This window comes from Gekko japonicus, unplaced genomic scaffold, assembly GCF_001447785.1.
Source record: "Gekko japonicus isolate JY-2015 unplaced genomic scaffold, Gekko_japonicus_V1.1 scaffold235, whole genome shotgun sequence".
In the NCBI taxonomy this organism is placed as follows: Eukaryota; Metazoa; Chordata; class Lepidosauria; order Squamata; family Gekkonidae; genus Gekko; species Gekko japonicus.
Window position 1 is genome coordinate 436,109 of NW_015163610.1, and position 21,370 is coordinate 457,478.

At 44.8% G+C, this 21,370-nt stretch overlaps 1 protein-coding gene across 1 annotated transcript in view; it reads left to right on the top strand.

Annotated features, from left to right (window-relative positions):
- The window catches only part of EPHB1 (EPH receptor B1), a 441,868-nt gene that overhangs the window by 349,813 nt on the left and 70,685 nt on the right, over nt 1-21,370 (top strand). Inside the window, exon 5 of the mRNA XM_015407331.1 lies at nt 2,602-2,937. Within this exon, the coding sequence (XP_015262817.1) occupies nt 2,602-2,937 (336 nt within the window). The remainder of the gene's footprint in view (nt 1-2,601; nt 2,938-21,370) is intronic.

Sequence of the window (21,370 nt, forward strand, 5' to 3'; positions counted from 1 at the left end):
AACTGCGTTCCCCCGCGTTCCCCCCTGAAATGACCTCTGCTTATTATGTTTAGTTAATAGACTTTAGACCGCTTTTCTATTTACTTTGCTTGTATCAGTGCCACAAGCTTGACTTATTCGCTTTGTCATTCTGCATTGCCCTGAAATCTTCCCTGATGGCACCAGGGCCACATTATGACTTTTATGGGCCCTCCCACCATAATAATATCAACATTAAAATTATATAACTTTAAATACTTCAACTTTTTATTTTTTTCTGTTTTAGGGCAAATTTAATAAATTTTTGTGGGCTCTGAAGATTTCATTTTTTTCTGATGTGAGAAACATTTTCTTCCAACATGATCCGCACTGGTTTTTTTTGTTCATATTGAATCTCCATTAATTGATCTCAGCCCCATTTCCTCCACGTATAAAAATGGTGTTGCACTTAACCTGCAAAGCACTTGCAGTCACTCGAGGATGCTGCCGCCTAAGGATTTGATATATATACTCTGAACTCGGGTGTCCAAGCTGCTAATAAATAGTAACTGTATAGAGAACAGATGCAGAAGGAGACCCTTGAAGGACCCCACTAAATATCCATCCCTTCAGGCTGACACACTGAACTGTTAATAGCTGCTCTCTGTTTCTGACATTTTCTGCTAGTTCTGTATCTGTTGGGGGGGGGTGTTTCTCCACCTTAGCAATGATAATATTGCTTGGAATATTGTAAAATGTGCACTATGTCACCTCTGTTTTATTTGTCTAAAATGACACGATTCCTGCAGATTGGATTTGACTTTCAATGGAGTGTGGCTTTGAGTGGGAGATTTCTAAAAGCCAAGCTTACAGCTTGAATTCTCATCCTAGCGTGCCGCATAGTGCTATCAACACAAATCGGCTGAGGATGGGTTGATGAGACCAGTTTTCTTCTGTCCACATGATGTCAGAACTGAGATATGGACAGTACTTGGAAGCCCCAGCATTTAGTGAAAGTTAGCAGAGGAAAGTGGCCACTGGTAGAAAGAAATGGTAGGCTCTAACTGTTTAATATAGAAGAATAGATATTGATAAAAAATAGAATTTAATAAGAAATGTGTTTTTAGTGAAATATATTGAGGATGGAAACAGAGGACTTTAGGAGAGGTTAAGACAATCTTTATGTCTGGTGTTATACAGAGAAATATTTCAATACTTAGTGTTAGCATTCAGATACCCTTCAGGTTATTTTCATGCAATCAAGAGCTACAAGACACACTGTGCCCTTTCACATTACTGCTACCTTTCCCTATAAATCTTTTCCACAGTTTTTTCCCATTCCCTGCATTTAGTTTCATCTACTCTCACAACTGTCCCGTGGTCAGGATCCACTGCTATTATTCCCCCACATTTTAGGACATAATTCAGGGCTTCATTTCTTTTTCTTTCAGCCATACTTTAGCCCCAGCATTTAACTGGAAGAGGAAATGGGTGGAAGGGCAGCTGTTGCATCCCACATACTCATTTCTCTCTCCCTTCCATTCCCTTCCTTTTAGTAAGGGTATTATAAGCCTTTACTTTTAATTGCATTCCTGTTCGGTTTCTGGAACTGCCCAGGAGCCACACCTTTGGTGCTAGGGTAGTTTATGGGTCTCATGAGCCATATTCTGGACAGCCCTGTGAAAATAAAGACGGGAATTATAGGGTAAAGTCAGCAACATTTGGGGAATATGGAAATGTGAGCTGGGAGTATGGTTGTCAGACTGACTATTAAAAAGAATCAGGGACCTCACAGAGTTGGGAGGATTGTGTTGTGTGACTCGATGGCCTCTAGCAACTACAGCCAAATCCAACAGCCCATAAACCTTTAGTAAACTAGAGGGACCTGTAAAGCCAAGGAAGGAAATACGTTAAAAATGGAACCATGTGCAAGTTGCCTTTCACAGAAAGGGACGGAGGGGTGATATAATTTAGTAGAATCACAGCTTGCAGGGACAAGTGACCATCTAGTTATAATTCCACGCTTGAAAGGCCAACCTAAATAATCCATACAAATGCAGAAAGCAGGTGCTGTGTGGCACTAAGGTCTTTGAAGAACAAATAGCTCTCTCTCAGTGATCCAGATAAGTGAGCCAAGACACAGAGGAAGGAAATATCCTTACTATCTGTCTACATACATAATAATTAGCCTAACCAACAAAAAAAGAAAATTTCAAATTTGGACATAGGCTCAGGAAAAACTAAAACTAAAAATCCAGGCCACTTTACAGGAGAAGGCAAAAACCTCCCTAGAATAGTTACTCATTCTGACCTGTGGGAAGAGTCTTTCTTTGCTTAGGTGATCACTCAAACTCTGTGTGACCTAAACCTGTCTGTCAAGTCTCTCCAGAGAATGCTGGGAGGAGGGTGCAAGTTCAGTTCATGCTGTAAAGAAACTTAAAAATCATACGCACGGGGGAAAATTTCCTTCACCCCAGTGATCTTCAAGAGAAAGACTATACTAGACAATCACACGGGATGCTTCTAAATTTGTGGAGTCCAGACTTTCTCATCTCAAACTCCAGCATTTCAGAAACACTACACATTTTATCATATTGAGACATTTGCTTGCATAAGCCTTTATCTGCAATTGCTTTTCAACAGGCGTTCCTTCAGGGCCTCGTAATGTGATCTCCATTGTCAATGAAACATCGATTATACTAGAATGGCATCCACCTCGGGACACAGGCGGACGTGATGATGTGACCTACAACATTGTTTGCAAGAAGTGTCGCTCTGATCGCCGTAGCTGCTCCCGCTGTGATGATAATGTGGAATTTGTGCCAAGGCAGCTGGGCCTCACAGAAACCCGGGTCTTCATCAGCAATCTATGGGCCCACACACCATATACCTTTGAGATCCAAGCGGTCAATGGAGTCTCCAACAAAAGCCCTTTCCCACCACAGCACGTTTCAGTGAACATCACCACCAACCAAGCCGGTAAGTCCCTCAGTAGTAGTTTCAGAGACCTTTCAAGTGATTCGCTTTCTGGCATGGAGAAAGGAAAACAGGAGCGCTTTAGGAAATTGCATTTGTCACTCTGTTGTAAACATGTGGTTGATTCAGTACTATTAAAGATTTGCAAGTGTGTTACTGATCATCAAGTCATAGTTGACTTATGGCAACTTTATAGGGTTTACAAGGCAAGAGACAAGGAGAGCTGGTTTGCCATTGCCTGCATAGCAGGCAAAATGTGTAGCAACTCTGAACTTCACTGGTGGTCTCCCGTTCATGTACTAGCCAGGACTGATCCTGTTCAGCTTCCAAGATTTGGCTAGATCATGTCATCTAGGTCATGTTGTTACTCTTGCCAGGTTTTTCTGTACCTAGATGCATTCACCCAAGTGATCATAAAGAAATGGATAGCCTAATATTGGGGAACTAATATAGTTTTTTCCTAAAGTATTCAAAGTGCCTTCTATACATCATCTCAACAGTCCTTTTAGTAACGCAGTAAAACATACCACTATTATGATATCTTTATAGTGAGATGGTGAAAAGAAGCACACAGATAATTGCTTACTGAAGGATGCTCACTGAGTTTTTGGCTGAGGTGAGATTTGAATGGGTGATTCTGTGCTTGTAGTTAATGCTATTAACCACTACGTTATACCAGCTCCATTTAAGTGGAGGTCCAGGAATTCAGGTGCAAGTAAGAATATTTGGAAGAAGTAGGTAAATCCATGTGAGTGGCACCAGTTTAAAAGAGTTACCTAATAGTAGCTTTTACTAAATGGGGAGCATCGCCAGCAGTGATATCCATCGAATGCTCTTCCATTGCTGTAGTGTGCTCTTTGCACAGGGTAAATGAGTTTTCTAACAGCATGTTAACGCTAATCTTCTTTAAAGTTGTTTTTTCCCCCCAGAAAAAGATGTGTGCTAAGCTTGCAGATAAAGTACAGCATTTAAAAAGGCACTATTAGAATTAAATAGCCTCATAAATATGGACAGTGCTGGCATTTACCCTGAGGGCTTACAGTGAGAATAGAACTGTGGACAGGTTTGCTCTGGGCCTTTTCTTTGGTAGATTCATCTCTTCTAAGAATGTAGACTCGGGATTGATGTCAGGATCAATCTTAAATATATTCTCAATTCCATAAGATGATCCAGCCAAGCCAGGCTACCTAACCAGCTCTGCATAAATTAAAAGTGGAGGGGGAGGAGTTGTCCTAGTATCTCTAGTGATGGCACAAGCACTGTTCAGTAAGAGCTTGTGCCAATCACACAGCCATGGCCATAAAATAACAGCAGAAGCATTATTTGAAATGAGACAAAGGCTTGGATCTGGCAGTGTACAGTCAAAAATAGAAACAGGCTTAGGCACTAGTCTAGTGGCACCTTTAAGACCAACAGAGTTTTATTCTAAGTATAAGCTTTCTTGTGCATGCAGACTTCTTCAGATTCATTGAAATGGAAGTTGCCAGTCCATACACATAGGTAGAGGGTGAGCAGTAAATTAGCATACAGCGTAATAAGGTTGTTTCACTGTTCTGCTTGTGTGAAGTCTTCTGCAACAACTGGCAGGTTCTTTCTTATACTGCCAAGAAATTGCTTGCACAACATCTTGTGAAAACATAAAAATTGCTTGGGTTGCACTCTGTGCAAGGATCCAGCATGAGGATGCTTTATTTTCACACTTCTGCTCACACAGGGATTCTAACGCATACAAAAGTCTGCTAGACGCAAGCCAGAATGAGGTGCAGAACTTTACAATTATTGCACAAGGATCATATAGAAAGGCCCTTCACGCTGCTGCTGGGCTTGTGAAAACTTTCACAAATAGTTCTCTAGAGAATATTCATACCCCGCCAAGCCAAATTCCAATGTGTCTTGAGGTGAAAAAAGTGTCCCATTAAAAAAGTCTGTGGTGACAGAAGACACTGTGTTTCACAATATTTAAAAACCTAGAGCCTGAAAGTATACATTCACATGAGGCAGAAAACATTTGGCATTTATAATTTGCTAACACTCTTTGTTATTTCAGCAGTGAAGTAAACATTTGCCAGGTTATCAGAAGGGTCATTGGGTTATCAGAAAGGGCTGTATCTCTCCAAACCATTTAAATTGCTTCCCTGGATCCTTGTTTTCTAAAAAAAAAATTACGAATACTTTTTGGAGGTTGGGGTAAAAGAGTACCCCAATGGCAAAACCTGTTGATTTCTGGGTGTGTTTTATACCCTAGGTCCTCTTTTTATTTACAGAAAGGAAACTGTAAATTGTTCAAGTGGCTGTATTTGGGGGGGGGGTGTAGTTTATTAACATACAGGTGACAATGTCCTCAGTTCTAGAGCCTCTTCTCTGTCTTCTGCCAAAAAAAGTGCAAACTGAGTGGAAACTCACTCCTGATGACATTTTAATCTCCTTGGAACCTTCTGTCTTTTTATCTTTTCCGCACAGGTTTATGTTTGATAACCAGGAGCAATCCTGGATAAATGGTTACTGAAATGGAGAGGTGATATAGTGGAGTTTGAGTGGGTAGGCCAGATGGCAATGTATCGGTAAATTGCATGTACTGTATGTGTAGCTAGGAGGATAGTGGGGAAGTCCTAGCAACCAGGTGGTGACCCTGTCCTAAAACTTAATGAAAGGAAAAATTGACATGCAACAGCAACAATAGATGGCAATCTGTTTGGCTTGTCTACAGCAAGGAGATGGTAATTTCCGCTTTGTATGATACATACAAAAAGGGAAGTCTTTGTAAATTCCACTCCCCTGAGAAAATTCACAACAAAAACATGGCAGAGATATTGTAGCATCTCATCTCCAAGGAATAAGAATTCTGTCAGGCTGTCATGTTAGGTTTGCACCTGGATGTCACTTCTGTCTCTAACCTAGTACAGTCCAACCTGCCACTTGTATCCATGCTCTTTTATATGTTTGGCCTGCTTTCTCCTCCTTCCTTCTCTCTACTTAGTCATTTGCCCATCTGTTCCTCAATCAATCTGTGGCTGCCTCCCCTCAGGAAGCAAAGGACCTAGAAGTGGCCTCAACATGAACAGGTCAAACACCCCAATGGGCTTTTGTCTAGGCTTGCATTCCCCAGAGCCCCATCTACCCCTACTCTTCCCCATCCTCCTCCTTGTGCCAGAGACCCTTTGCTTTGTTATTCTTTTAATGGTGTTACAGAGGCTTCTTTTGTGCCTGGATATCATTCATTCTGTTCTCCATCTGTCCATCCACACTCTTGTCTCCTTCCATGTTTCCATCATGAAGTCATGACTATTAAATTTGATCTATTTGCACCATATTGGGAGATGCTCGGTGGTTATCCAGTTTACGCTTTCAGTGCATTAAGATGCAAGTGTTATTTGAGAGAGCACAAAGATGAAATTAAATACTGGGTGGTTGATACAAGTGTTAACATTTAGTACTTGTTTAAGCAGATTGGGATGGGGTGCAGAATGCTAGAGGCATTTAAAGGGAGGCTGATGAGAATGCCCAGGCGGAATAAATTGTGCAGATTTGGCACTTCTTCGGTCACCAATGCTTAAGAGTTTCATTTCGTTGGCCTTTTTTTTCTTTTCTTTTTTTTTTTCTGCTAACCTAAAAATGCAACATATCTCTGACTGCAAGAGCCACTTGCTGGACAGACAATAACAGGGGAAAACATGTTATTATGGACAGCTGTATCTCCATAGACTGACTTTCAATGGGTGTGTGCATTCAGGATCTGCATGGGGCTTTATTAAAATCATGCATGAGAGAGAGAGAGGGAGGGAGGGAGGGAAAAAGCAGACAGCCTGTAATGACAAATGATGGAGAAAATTGTGTGCTCGAAGTTCATGGAAAAATAGTATTTGTGTCAATTCTCTTCTCTTTAATTAGTCTAATTAAGCATTTTTAACAGAAACAAACTTGGATGCCTTTCTCAGGTTCATAAGAATTGATCAGTACCCTTATCTTAACCATCTGTCTGCCCATTCACCCATCCATCCATCTCCACATTATTTTTTTCCTTTCATCCCTCTGTAACAGCTATCTCCCCCATCTGTTCGTCTTGCCATCCAAATACCTCTCCACCCATTGAATTTCTAGTTAATTGCTTGTACATTCAGTGCTCCCTTTAGTTCTTCATCTTTTGTGAATGTGCTGAGCCTGGGCACTTCTTCTAAAGGGTCCTGAGAACTTCTGCAACAATCACAAATTTGCCTACTTGCCTGGAAGGGTGTTGTTTTGTGAAATGGTGGTAACTGGGCCTTTTCTCAGAGTATATAGGTCTATCAAAAGTATAACACCTAGAAAATTCAGTACAAGCTTCTTGCAATTGTAGGTGTAAATGAACTCAGGTGGCCTTGGCTTGTTCTCTTTTTATAAAACCCAAAGAGGTTAGTTTTGTCTGTTGGCCTGCTCACTGTGGAGGCTGCTCTCACTCATCCTGTAATGCCCGCTGGAAAAGGCATCCAAGCTAGAAAAGGTCATTTTTCTCACTGCCTTGATGTTTCACAATAATCTTCAGGGTGAATGGACATTTGTCACGTTCCTTACCATTAAGCCAATCCCTACTTTTGATTTTTGCTAAAAGGCTTCCAATGCATTTCAGTACTTTTTCATATTACTGTTGCATAGATCTCGGACGGGATTTTCCAAGATGCTCAGTGCTGACCTAATTCTGCCTTTGTGGCAGACATTTTTGTATTCATTGAGTGGGGCTCATCCATATCTTTAAAACTCATCTAGTGCATAAGCTTTTGCCTTGTTCAGCTTTGAGGATGCATCCACACACTTCCCTCCCTCTCCCAACAGCATTATGTGTCTGCTTGATGTACCTCTTTGAGCAGGCAGGTTTCCAGCCCTGCCCTCAAAAGGTGGCAAAAGAAGAAGCGGCAATTCTCTTTTTGATCTAGGTGGAAAGAACCCCATGAGCTAGCTTGAGAGGAGCATGAGCCTGGCTTACTTGCAAGTTTCACTTTTTTGCCCATCAAACCCAGCTGGTCTCAATTATTACTAGCACTATTGGAGCACACACACACTCACAAACATGCTAGCAAATTCACCAGGTTAGGTAAAGTCAAACAAATGATGCATGCATACAATGTTAAATAGTTACAGTCATGCTGCAAGGTTACACATAATAGTCTGGAAGTAGTCTCTAGTTGTTGTTGTTTTGTGATTCATTACAATGGAGGGAAGTTCAGCCATGGAACATTTATAAGGAATTGTACTGATGTAGCTTCCCCAGGAGGCACAGGCTGGGGTCCAGCATGGCAGGTCACAGGCAAGGTTGCAGCGAGTAACCAAGTCCAGTCCAAAAGTCAAGGATTCCAGAGAGCAAATTTACCAAAATTCAGTCTATGGTTAAGGAGTTCCAGGCAGCAAGTCCAGGCTAGGGTTAGGGGTTCCAGAAAAGCCAATTGTCAGGTCCAGTAGCAGCAAGATTGGTGGCTCAGTATCAAAGTGTGCTTGTTATATCCACAAACTGCTGTTTCTCCCAGCTGAGTTTATAGCCAAGTCTTAATGAGCTAAACTCCCAGCTAATTCCTTGGCAGTCATCCTGAAATGACTCATTTGTCTCGTCAGTTGACAGCTGACAACAGGCCATGAGTCTCACACTTCTACTCCTTTCTTGCAGCTCTAAGCATCTCTGACAGCATCGGTGCTGCAAGGGTGTGGGTAAGCTAGGTGGGCTGGGAGTGGCTGCTGAAGAGTTTACTGCTTCAGAGCTACAAGGTGTAGGCTGTGACTCCTGATCAACCAGTAACCTGATCTCATGTTGTTCTTCTGGCTCAGGGCCAGCTGCAGCCAGCTGTTCAATTACTGGCTCAGGGCTAGCAGGTAGCTCTTCATCTGAGAAATCTGGTCCAATCGTATTACAGAGATAACAACCAATAAACACGGTTCCCTCCAGCACAGTTCTCTTACATTTGATTGGTTACTGAATATGCTTCAGCCAGTAGTGTTGTTCCAGATTACAATCCAGCTGAGGTTTCAAGCTTTACATTACAAGTCAATGGTAAAGACACAACAATTCCTCCCCCCTAAGATGGAACAATACCCATACAAATGTAGTCTTTCAGATAGGGAGGGGCATGCCTTGTTCGACCCGACCTGCAAATAGGTTCGGGTGGTGGAACCGCTGCAGGGGCCCTGGATGTCTCACTGTCCAGTGAGTCTGGCTGGCTGATGTCTGAGTGGTCACTGTCTTGAGTGGGTATTAGTCCATACTCAGGTTCTATGGGGGGCTCTGCAACACTCACCTCCTCAACTGGAGGCCCTCGCTGCTCGCCTTCTGGGTGAGGGATCGAGTCAGGTTTGGTGCTGGACTCGAGACTGGAGTCAGCCCACTTCTGCCTGAGCTGATCTACGTGATGCCGCAGTTTCCTGCCATCTGCAAGCTGCGCCACGTACATACGGGTACCCAGAACATCTGAGATTATGGCGGGAAGCCATAAGTGACCCTCAGCATAGTTCCGCGCGAATACCTTGTCTCCCTGTTTGAATATGCACGGGCTTTCCAGGACCTCTGTTTTGGGGGGTCTAGTTTCTGTCAGGTCTGGATGGAGCCTGTCCAGAAGCGTAGCGAGTCTACGACCCATCAGGAGTTCAGCTGGGCTCCTACCAGTGGCAGTACAGGGCATGATATGCTGCCTAAGGAGGAATGAGGCTAACTTCTGCCCCCAGTCCCCGGGACCCAACTTTTTAAAAGCCTCCTTAGTGGTCTGAACCATTAGTTCGGCTTGCCCGTTTGTGGCCGGATGGAACGGAGCGGACGTTACATGTTTAATAACATTATCAGACAAGAATTTTTCAAATTCAACAGACATGAATTGAGGCCCGTTGTCCAATACCAGGATGTCTGGTAACCCATGGGTTGCAAAAACCCGACGAAATACATTTATCACAGCCACAGATGTAGTCGTTCGCATATTGATTACTTCGAGCCATTTCGAGAAGGCATCAACAATTATAAAAAACATTTGCCCTTGAAATGGGCCGGCAAAATCTACATGCAGCCTGGACCAAGGCTTGCTTGTAAGTTTCCCAATGCTGGATCAGGGCTTGAGGTGGGTCAGGCCTGGATTGTTGACAGACCATACAATGCCGGACCCAGTCCTCCACATCTGCGTCTATCTTTGGCCACCAGACATAGCTCCTTGCCAGAGCTTTCATGTGGACTATGCCTGGATGGCCATCGTGGAGAGCTTTGAGGACACACTCTTACAGCTTGGGAGGCACCACCACCCGGTTCCCCCATAACAAGCAACCCTTTGTCACTGAAAGTTTGGTTTGCCTCGTGTGGTAAGGCTTGAACTCCTGGTCCACTCTGCCTGCCGGCCATTCCCTCCAAACCCAGTTAAGGACATGGGAGAGGGTAGAGTCCTTAGCTGACGCAGCAGCAATGTCCGAAGAGTGGACCGGAGGCTGAGGCAGTTCATCAATTGCCAGCACTTCAAACGCTGGCGCTGGATTGATGTCCGTTTACAGCAGAGGACAGCGGCTAAGAGCGTCCGCATGCCAGGACGGTGCTCGAGGTCAAAGTCATAGGCTGCCAGAAAAACAGCCCACCGCAACATGCAGGCCGAAATGACTGTCGGCGTTTGGTGGTCTGGTGCAAACAGGCCCAGCAGCAGCTTGTGGTCCGTGACAAGGAGGAACCGGCGGCCATAAACAAAGTCATGGAATTTTTAAATTCCCACCACCGAAGCCAGGCCCTCCTTGTCGATCTGGGCATAGTTTTTTCCCGCAGCCGTTAGAGACCGCGAGTAGTAGGCGATTGGAGCCTCTCGCCCATCTGCCGTGACATGGCTCAAAACTACGCCAACCCCGTATGGGGAAGCGTCAGCCACCAAAACCAATAGTTTGTCCTCATCGAAGTGCGTTAAAACAGTATTTGAGGACAACAGCTCTTTTACAGCACACAACGTTTTTTCTTGCCTTGGCCCCCACACTCATTCCACCCCTTTGTGCAGCAGGGTATGCAATGGTTCAGCTACGGAGGCTTTGTGAGGCAAAAACGAGTGATAGAAATTCAAAATGACTAGGAATGACTGCAGCTCTTTGTTGGAAGTAGGCCGGGAGGCATTTTGGATAGCCGAGACCCTATCCGCCGTGGGGTGCACACCCTGTTCATCAATCAGGAAACCAAGAAATTTGACTTCAGATACCCTGATATGACACTTTGACTTTTTTTACTCTGAGGCCTGCCTCTTTAAAACGCTCCAGTACAGACCTGAGGCGATTAAGTAACTCTGACTCGTTTGACCCTGCAATGAGCACGTTGTCGAAATATGGGACGACACCTGGTAACCCTCGTAGGAGACCTTCCATCAGACCTTGGAATATACCAGGGGCGACATTTACCCCAAACTGTAAACATTTTACTCGGAATGCACCCCGATGAGTAACAATCGTTTGGGCTTCAGCAGCTTGATCGTCCACAAGCAACTGCTGATAACATTGTGCTAGATCGAGTTTCACAAATACCTTCCCCCCCAAGGGAAGCCAACATGTGGCTGATTACAGGTACTGGGTGTGAATGTTGTTGCAGAGCCTTATTGATCGTACACTTGTAATCAGCACATATACATACAGTTCCTTCTGATTTTACAGGCGTTACAATCAGGGTCTCCCATTTGCCGTATGGCACAGGTTCAAGAATACCTTGGACTATGAGCTTGTCCAGTTCCGCCTCTATTTTAGCCTTCATGGCCACTGGAACCTTCCTATACCTTAGGCGTATAGGTAACACAGATGGATCCAGGTCAAATCTCACAGGTGGACCTGTATACTGACCCAGACCTTCCCCCAAAACCTCTGGGAACTTGTCATAAATGCAATTCCCTTTATTTGCACACACCTTGTTAATACCGGTTACAGCAATACCCAGAGGTTGGAACCAATACAGGCCCAGCAAACTGGCTTGGTTACCCTCAGCAACCAAGAGGGACAACTGTACCTTGCGACCCTTGAACTCCACCTCCAAACTGGCCTGGCCAGCTAGTGGAATGTGCCGCCCCATAAAATCAGAGAGGTGCGCCATGGACGGGGTCAAGTGGTGGTGGCTCCGTCACAGGAACAAACGTTGCCAAGTCTGCGATGAAATGATGGTCAGCGCGGAACCAGAGTTGACCTCCATGTTGCAGGGGACTCTGTCTAGGCGAACGGTGACCAGGGTCTTTTTGTTGATGCTTCAGGATGGTAGTGGTGCAGCTGCAGGAGTCGGTCCGGTGGCAGTCGGCGGACTGTGTGCTTTTGGTGCCTCGAACCTTAGGCCTTGCAGTAGGAGATGTTGGTGGCGATTTCTTCTTGGCCCAGCAGACCCTGGCCAGATGACCTTGCTTCCCGCAGGCACGACAGATGAAATCTCGCACCCAACAAAGGTCTCGCTAGTGACTGCCACCGCAGCCAGCGCAAGTGCGCCGTGGTGCAGGTTTCAGTGGGGTCCGCTTATGATGCGTCGCTTGCGTGCGATGGATGTCCTCTGTCTCTCCCTTGGAACTGCTGGTCGATTGGTGGTGTACAGCCAGGTCCTTCCCGGCCTGGACATGGCGCTGACAGACCTCTCGCGTTGACCTCTCGGCCGCTTCGGCAGCGATAGCCTTAGCGTAAGCCACTTCGTAGGTGATCGCAGTTTTTGCGAACAGGCATTGTTGAAGCCTCTCGTCGCGAAGGCCGTATACGAGACAGTCGAGTAACGCTTCTTTAAGGTTGGCGAAGTTGCAAGGCCGGGCTGCCTTCCGCTGGGCGGTCATGTACACAGCGATGGACTTGGTTGGGCCCTGGCTTCGCTTGTAGAATACGTGTCGACAAGCTATTTGGGACAGCTGTGGCAAGAAGTGAGCCTTCAGCTTGTCCATGATGACCTTCAAGGTTGCCATCTGGATGTCGGTCAGTGCACCCAGGGACCGGGTGATGTCGAAGACGGTTTTGCCGCATGAGCTGAGCAGCGCTGCCTTCTTCTGTGCCTCATCTACGATCTGGTTGGCTTGCAAGTGGAACTCGAACCTGGACAGGTACGAGTCCCAGTCTTCCGTTCCTGGTTTGAATGCCTCGAACGCCGGGTTGATGGCCATCTCAGCGGTTGGTGCAGCCATAGCGACTAGTGGTGCCTCAGCTGGCTCGGCCTGGTGTGTGTCTTCGTTCTCCGTTCTTGCATCGGTTCAGCGGGGCTGCCTATCCGCTCTTGTATCCCACCTTCGTCGCCAATTGTTAAGTATGCAATTCAACAACGAAGTAAGTAACAATGAATCAGCTTTATTGAGAACGAGAACTTCCAAAGATCACACAGCATCAAACGACAGAACAACACACAACAGTGGAGCATAGCTCCTTTTAAACTCTCCTGGGCTGGTGTAGCCACACCCTCACATAGTTAAGGTCCAATCGTATTACAGAGATAAACACAGTTCCCTCTAGCGCAGTTCTCTTACATTTGATTGGTTACTGAACATGCTTCAGCCAATAGTGTTGTTCCAGATTGCAATCCGGCTGAGGTTTCAAGCTTTACATTACAAGTCAATGGTAAAGACACAACACACAGCACCTTCGCTGTCTACACGAGCACACTAGCAGTAGGTCCTTGCAAAAAGCAGGGGAAAGCAAAGGGTTATATGTCACTGCAAAGAAACATAACCCTTTGCTTTGCCTTGGTAAGAATGTCTGCCCTTATGGCCTGAGGCATATCAATCCATTGGCCAAGTTTGCTACTTGACAGACTAGAATTTAAAATATCCCCCTGATTAATGAATTGCTAAGGTTGCTACTCATTCTTGAAATGGTCTTCTCATTAGTCTGTTGACACAAATTGCTGCTGTGAGTCTGAAGGACAGGGCCTAGAATCCTGTGTTATAATCAGCTAAAGATTTCTGTCCCTTTCCTGTGAAAGGCTCTGAGATTTTAACTGCAAGATATAATTTCACCTGCCATGTACGAGGAAGTTTAATTTCATGGTATTCTAGAGGGGTAGCTGTGTTAGCCTCTTGTAGCCAAATTAATAGGAGTCTTGTAGCACCATAGAGACTAGCAAAACTTTGTACCAGAATAAGCTGTTGTGGACTAAAACCCACTTGTGAAATGGGCTATAGTCCACAAACACCTGTGCTAGAATAAAATTTTGTTAGTCTTTAAGGTGTTGCAAGGTTGATGTTGAATTTTGCATACATTGTTCATGGCTATGCAGTTTGAAACCTCGGGTTTCTCTGTTCTTCTAAGTACTTCTAATCTAGATCAAGTCTGATCTAGGCCCTCTGTGACATCAGAAGCACTGAACTGAAAACTAACTGCCAGCTTGGGGGGAGGGGAGGTAGCATTAGAGGGCCATTATACAGAGCCAAACAGTTCTTATTCTCTTGCAAATGTAGCACAAGCACATTCGCTTTACCGGATAAAACTGCGGACACTAGGCGGCTCGCATTCCACGCCCGGCCCCACGCCAGCGGGCCGGGCTTCTTACCCATTTAAAGTTTGAGAATAGGTTGAGATCGTTTCGGCCCCAAGACCTCTAATTATTCGTAGCACAAGCACATAGTGGCCATAGAGTGGCATCAAGGCAGGCAGGCAGAAAGACCAGCAATTTAGGAGGAGATTAAAAGAAAGTGATTTACTTATTTCTAAGTAATTGTGTTTAGGGGTGGGGCATAAATTGGCTTCTCCCGGAAGAGGGACCTGTAGGATCGTCAATGATGCTCATGGCCCTGTCATACTGATGGGACTGTAGCTAATTATATATACCCTCAATACATTGCAAAATCAGATAATCTTGAGTAGTTCCCTGTATTAGAAAGTAGAACATCTGGTTTCAAGCCAGAAGTGCTGGGGAATGGGTTACTTTTAAGCTTTCTCTATGTCTAACTTACTGTAACAAATAGATTATAACAGCAATTGCCCATGGGAGTGATTTTTCAAGTTGTTTGTATGATTTAGAAGCTTAACAGCCCAGTCCTCAATGAAGTTAAACCACAGCTCTTGGATTTGAGATGACATAGTCAGTTGGCTTCAGTTGGACTTCACTAAGATTAAATTGGCTTAAATCCAAGCGCTCTGATTTAAGTGAGTTTGCACACAGGGCTGCAGATCCCTTTGGATCAAGTGATGCAGACCTTTAGGCAGAAACCTTCAGATACTGATTTTTAGAACTTCAGTGGAGCATTCTAAAGCAGGGGAAGAGAAGGGTAGGTGATCGTGATAAGGAATTTATGGCACTATCATACCAAGGCTTATTGTACCAAAGGCAAAGGCAAAAGTGTATGGGTGCATTCAGACGGACGCCTGGGAGCAGTTTAAACTGCTCCGGTTCGAGGCACTTTTTTTTAAGCAGGAAGAAATGCGATCATACTTACGTCCTTGTTCCAGATCACTGCGCAGCCAATGCCATTCACACATTTTTTTTCCCTTTCAGTTTGGGCATGCGCACACGCAGCCATCTGTAGTACTGCAATTTTTGCAGACACAGAAGAGCGATTTCCCCTTCACGCAACTGCCAGAACGCTTCCTTTTAAACTTTAAATGAACACTTCATTTTAAACTTCTATAACGAAACCGGCCTCTGTGAGGTCCCGGACACGTCTAAAGGCGACAAGTAGGCACCATTTTTAAATTCATTTTACTAACGCTGGGGCGAAGCTTCGCCCAAGCGCACATCGCCCACGGTAAAAAAATAAAATTAAAAAATGGCAGCCGAAAAGCAGAAGCCTCGGGCTTCCGAACGGAAGTGGCTCTACACCGGCGGAGAGCGATCAGACAGGGATAATGCGGCTGGAACCAGTGCACTCGGGATACCACCACTTGGGGACCTAGTAGCAGAATACAACGGTTTAAAGGCTGTTTGCAATGGTTAGGGATGGAAGGCAGATGTTCGCCATGTGATCGCCCGTAAGTACACCGATTCCAACCGGCATCTATACCGGCATAAATGCCCATCTGAACGCACCCTTTGTGTTAGAGAGAGTTAGTTCTGGGTGCTGGCTTCTGTTCTGTATCTTGCATAGTCCAAAAAGGTGATGCTGTGAACAGAAGTCAGAGGTGATCTTGTTCTGCCAATGTTCCATGACAGCTGGGACAGAAGCCCTGGTACATCAGTGCCAAAGCCATCTGCTGTATCAGAGTCAGAATCAGTTCCTAAGGGCAAGACAACAAGGGTGCTTGGACCCTATGCTAGGAAATACTCCACATCTTTAGTTGTAGTTCTTACAGTTCCATCTTTGGTAGGTCTACTCAGGTCTGTTCAATGGGGCTTACTCCCAGGAAAGTGTTCTTAAGATTGCACTGTTAGGCTGTTAAACTGGGAAGCCACCAAAGTGATGGTTTTGTTTATACAAAGTTGCTCCAAATTTCACTCATGTAGCAGTCTCTACTTGAGGTGTGCATGTGTTTAAGGAAAGCAAGTGTTGTATGAAAATGCAGCAATAGGGCACTGTGACAGAGGTTCCCAGAAAATGTTGTTCTCCCCATCTTGCAGGATTCTTCACACAACCCCAGTGTTAGAATGGTAAGGAAATGTCTGCCTCCTGATTCTTGTTTCTGACTCTGCATCTGTGCGGTTTTGAAAAGCCATTATCTGTTCAGTGTAATTCTTTTGCTCTGTGCAATGATGCTGGGCAATCCATCTGAATGAGCAAGGATGAGGAGGCCTCAGTACTACCGCCCGTCCACCTGCGCACCACTTTGATGCCGATCATCTTTGCAGCATTATCCATGTTAAACAGGCAGGAGCACCAGGGGGGTTGTGAATGTGGCAATTAACAAAACAGCAATCAAGCTAAGTGTTTAATTTCAGAAAATTATCATCTTCTCTGAACGGATGTGGAAAGATTAAAAAAAAAATAATCCAGGATTAAATGTGCTGTATAAACAAAGGCAGTGCTGGACTGTCAACATCACCCGCTGGAAAGAGGCAGCAGCGTCTCACTAAGTGAATTCCTGAACACCTCCTGGCTGCCTGACCCAAAGCAGGCAGAGTGGCGTAACACTAAGATTCACCTCCACAAAGAGATTTTTGTCTGTCCCTTGTATAACATGATACAGTCATTTCAGATCTAGCATGAAACCATGGTTTACTTTAATTTAATAAACCACGGCTTATTTATGTGTGATTGCCTTGAAAAGTGTTTTGCTTTGACAACTGCTGGTTTCATTGTCTGGGCTCCCCCCCCCCCCCCCCCGATGCGGCTGCATTATGATGAGGACACTACTGGTGAACCAACTAGGACACCCATGTTCCTACATCACATGAAAATATACTTAGGACTAATCAGAGATGTGTGGGATAAGAAGGGGGGGGAAACCTGTAGAAAAATTAAATATTTCTCCTACCCTTGAACACTTCCCCCCATTAAATTGGAAATTCAGAGGAGCAATGGGTGTGTGTGCGTGCTTCCTGTGAAATATATTCTCTTTTGGAATATATTCTCTTTGGGAATGAGTAAAATACTTCAAAAAAAGACTTTACTCACTCAAAATGTGTGGTATGCATATTTTTATGTAAGACAGTCTAGAGTATTTGAGAGTGATAATTCCAATGTATGCTGTAGACATAAACAGTATTTTAAAGAATATAGTTATCGTTTAAAAGTGACTAATTTTGTCCACAGCAAAAAGAATCTATAATTTGTATCATTAAAATAGAATGTGTTTGGGCCGAAAAGGGGGGGGAAATTCATTATCTTACCTTCCGGGGAACAGTCAGGGTTGATTTCTTTTAGGATTGACTGATTTGATCTTCTCGCAGTCCAAGGGACTCTCAAGAGCCCTCTCCAGCACCATATTCAAAAGAATCTATTCTTCGGCGCTCAGCCTTCCTTATAGTCCAACTCTCGCAGCCATACATGACTACTGGGAATACCATTGCTTTGACCATGCGGACTTTTGTTGGCAGGGTGATGTCTCTACTTTTTATCATGCTGTTTAGGTTCGCCATCGCTTTCCTCCCAAGGAGCAGGCGTCTTTTAATTTCATGGCTGCTGTCACAGTCTGCGGTGATCTGGGATCCCAAGAACGTGAAGTCTGTCACTACTTCCACGACTTCCCCTTCTATTTGCCAAGGAGTGATGGGGCCGGATGCCATGATCTTAGATTTTTTGATGTTGAGCTTCAAGCCCACTTTTGTGCTCTCCTCTTTTACCCTGAGCAAGAGGCTCTTTAGGTCCTCTTCACTTTCTGCCAATAGAGTGGTATCATCTGCATATCTGAGGTTGTTGATCTTTTTCTCAGCAATCTTAATTCCGGCCTGTGATTCATCCAGGCCAGCATTTCACATGATGTACTCTGCATATAAATTAAATAAGCAAGGTGACAATATACATCCTTGTCGTACTCCTTTTCCCATGCTAAACCAATCAGTTGTTCCATATCCGGTTCTAACTGTCACTTCTTGACCCTTATACAGGTTTCTCAAGAGACATGGGAGGTGGTCTGGTAGTCTCATCTCTTTAAGGACCTGCCATAGTTTGTTGTGATCTAGCTGTGGTTAATTAACCAATTTGAAACCAGAGTTTCAGATCCTGACTTGATGTATCCTAATTGTGCCATGTTAGTAAGATGGATCAAATTCAGGCAACCACACTAACTATAATTAGTTTAATTAAACCGTGGTTTCTTTGTGACATCTGAACCAAATCATAACTTTAGATTACAAACTAATACATTCAGTGTGACATAATGATAGAGTGGAGGCATCTTGGAGACACTCATTCTCAGTATACTAGGTCTGAAGACAGTTTTAAGAGAATAGAAGATAGAACCGCTATTGCCTATGGGTGTACATACCCATTTCTTATGTCCTTCTGTTGTTGCTGGTAATATAGATTTTTGCAGATTCTTGAAGTAATACACAAACTTCTGAAACCTGTGGGCAGAGATGATATATTGACATCACCAAACATGAGGTTTCTGGGGTAATCTTAATGTGTGTACTGATCTAGGCTCAGATTGATAATAGGGTGGAAGCTGTTGAAGCCCTAATGCAGAGGTCCCCAACATGGTGCCCATGGGCATTATGGTGCCCACTGATACCCTTCCCGGTACCCACCAAGTATTTTTAGGAAATTATCAGGGCCAGGGGGGTTTGTTGCCCAGCAGGGCTTCTGAATGGCTACTGGAGATTTGATTGCCTGTGTAGGTTTTTCAAAAGTTGCTTTGGCAGCAGCTGCCACCACAGCACAATATGTTCACTTTAAAAGGCATCCTGCTAAACAGAACTTCTGTCTGAAATGTTGAAAAATTACCTGCAGCCCTTTCCTGTTATTCTGCTGATTGGGAGAAAATTTCAGCTAGGGGGATGGGCGGGAATGGGTTCAAAACCCTCCATCCAGTCATTGCCTCTGGGCTCGAAATCTCCCAGTGGACCCTCTCCCCCTTTGTATATGTTCAGTGCAAACCATGTAATGTGGGGGTCAGATCCTCAGTGTGTGTGATGGTTTTAGACCTTAAAGCTTTTTTTTAATGTCTTCCCACCTAAATGACTGCATATGGTCAGTGGAATGGGAGCACAGCTAATATGCCAGCAGGCTTCATTTGTTTATGTAATGCAGTACTGCTCTCAGGTGTTTGCCCTCCATGCTTGAAGAAATCTTCTTGATGAAGATGAATCAACCTGCATCCATTTATTTGTTCTGTAATGTGTAATGGCAAAAGCAGGTTTAAGATTAAAGGGGGGCGGCATTTCTTCTAGAAAAGGTACCGTCAAACCATTAAATTCAAACCAAATCAGACAATTATCATTCACCAGCACAAGCAGCAGCAGTAGTATCTCATCTGTAACAAGGCTGGCCCAAGAACCTTAGATCCATTTAGATCAGCGATTCCATTTGGAATCAGTCGTTGTCGGCATCCCCTTCACTTGTACAGCACGTTGCTCTGTACTGGTGAAGAGGCAATTGACTGTCAGTAAGTAACATTGTTCTGTGCACCATTAAATTCACAGGCTGGCACTAGTACTCACCAGGGACCTGGGAGACGGTGAGTTCCAAAGACACACGTGGAGTAGAGCGTTTAGGAAACTCCGAGGATTAGTCTCTGCAGAGCCCTCACCACATGCTTCAGTGGGCTTTAAAATGCCACACTTTGATGTCTCCAGAGGACCAGACAGGAAATTAACTTATTTAATGAAGCGCAAGTTATATTGCCTTGATTCTGTTTGGGCCCCCCAGCAGGGATTAAAAAATAAATGCAAAAGGCAGATCCAGGGGTGACGTCAGTAATTCTCTACAAGTCTGACTCAGAGCAAGACACAATTCATTCTAGTGCACATAGTAAGAACAGAGTTGGGCCAGGTTGTCAGCTCAAATCATACGGTAGTATCACATCCATTGTCTTCCGAAGAACCATTAGCATCAGGAACAGAAACTAAAATTAAAACTTCAGGCACAACAGATCAGCCTTAAAGAAGACCCTCCAGTGGATCTCTGCTAATTGCACTTCTGAAAGATCAGGTTCCTTCAGCATCTTCCCTCCACACCCAAACGATCTCAGGAGCTGAGCAGGTGAATTAGGGTTGTCAGGTCCCTCCAGGCAACCGGCAGGGGACGGGGGGACCTATGAGGAGAAATAGAAAGGCCTAGGCCTTCACGGAAAGTGACATCATCATGCAAGCAATATCTGGGTGACACTCTGGTACTTGGGCAAAAACTCTGTGGTAAAACTGACTTCTACCAGAGTTTTTGCCCAAATACCAGAGTCATTGGCATGATGAGGTCACTTCCTGTGTCACACCAGCAACAAGGCCTAGACCTTCTATTGGTAAGTCCCCCCACTGGCTAGCTGTTTGGTGGCTGGGGTTAGGGCCTGTCAGCAATGTTCCCTCTAAGCTGTGTGTAATGTATTCATAGCTGCCATGAGTACATTAGGATGTGTGTGAAACATCCCATTGGGAAGCTATGTTAAGCTTCGTCTTGGACAGGGGATTCAATTCCAAGACTAACGACCCAATCACATTCAAGCAAGCTGCAAGCGGGAACGTTTGTGATTGGTCCTTATGTGCTCAACCTGATAGGTTGATATGTGTATAGTAGGATTGGCTACATTAGCCGGGAATGTTTAAATACCGAGCAGTTTCAATGGACAAACTGTTCGGGCTATCAGATGTTGTACCGTGTTGAAGAAGTGAACAAAGAGCTGAATAAACTTGAGTCTTTTGCTGAAATCACTCTCCGACTCATTGTTAAGCGCCGGACTTAACAAATGGCGATGAAGGTGGGATTTAGTGCGGGTAGGCAGCCCCGCTAACCCAGACCCACGACGGACAACGCAGAGCAGCAGCTCGCCGTGGCCAGTCAGCAACAGGCACCACCAGATCCGGTGGCAGCGATTGCACCGATGGCCAATAGCCCAAAGTTCGAGCCATTCGAACCAGCGTCCGAAGATTGGGAGTCATACCTGTCAAGGTTCAGCTTCCATCTCGAGGCGCATGATGTAACGACGGAGGCGAAGAAGCGGGCGACCC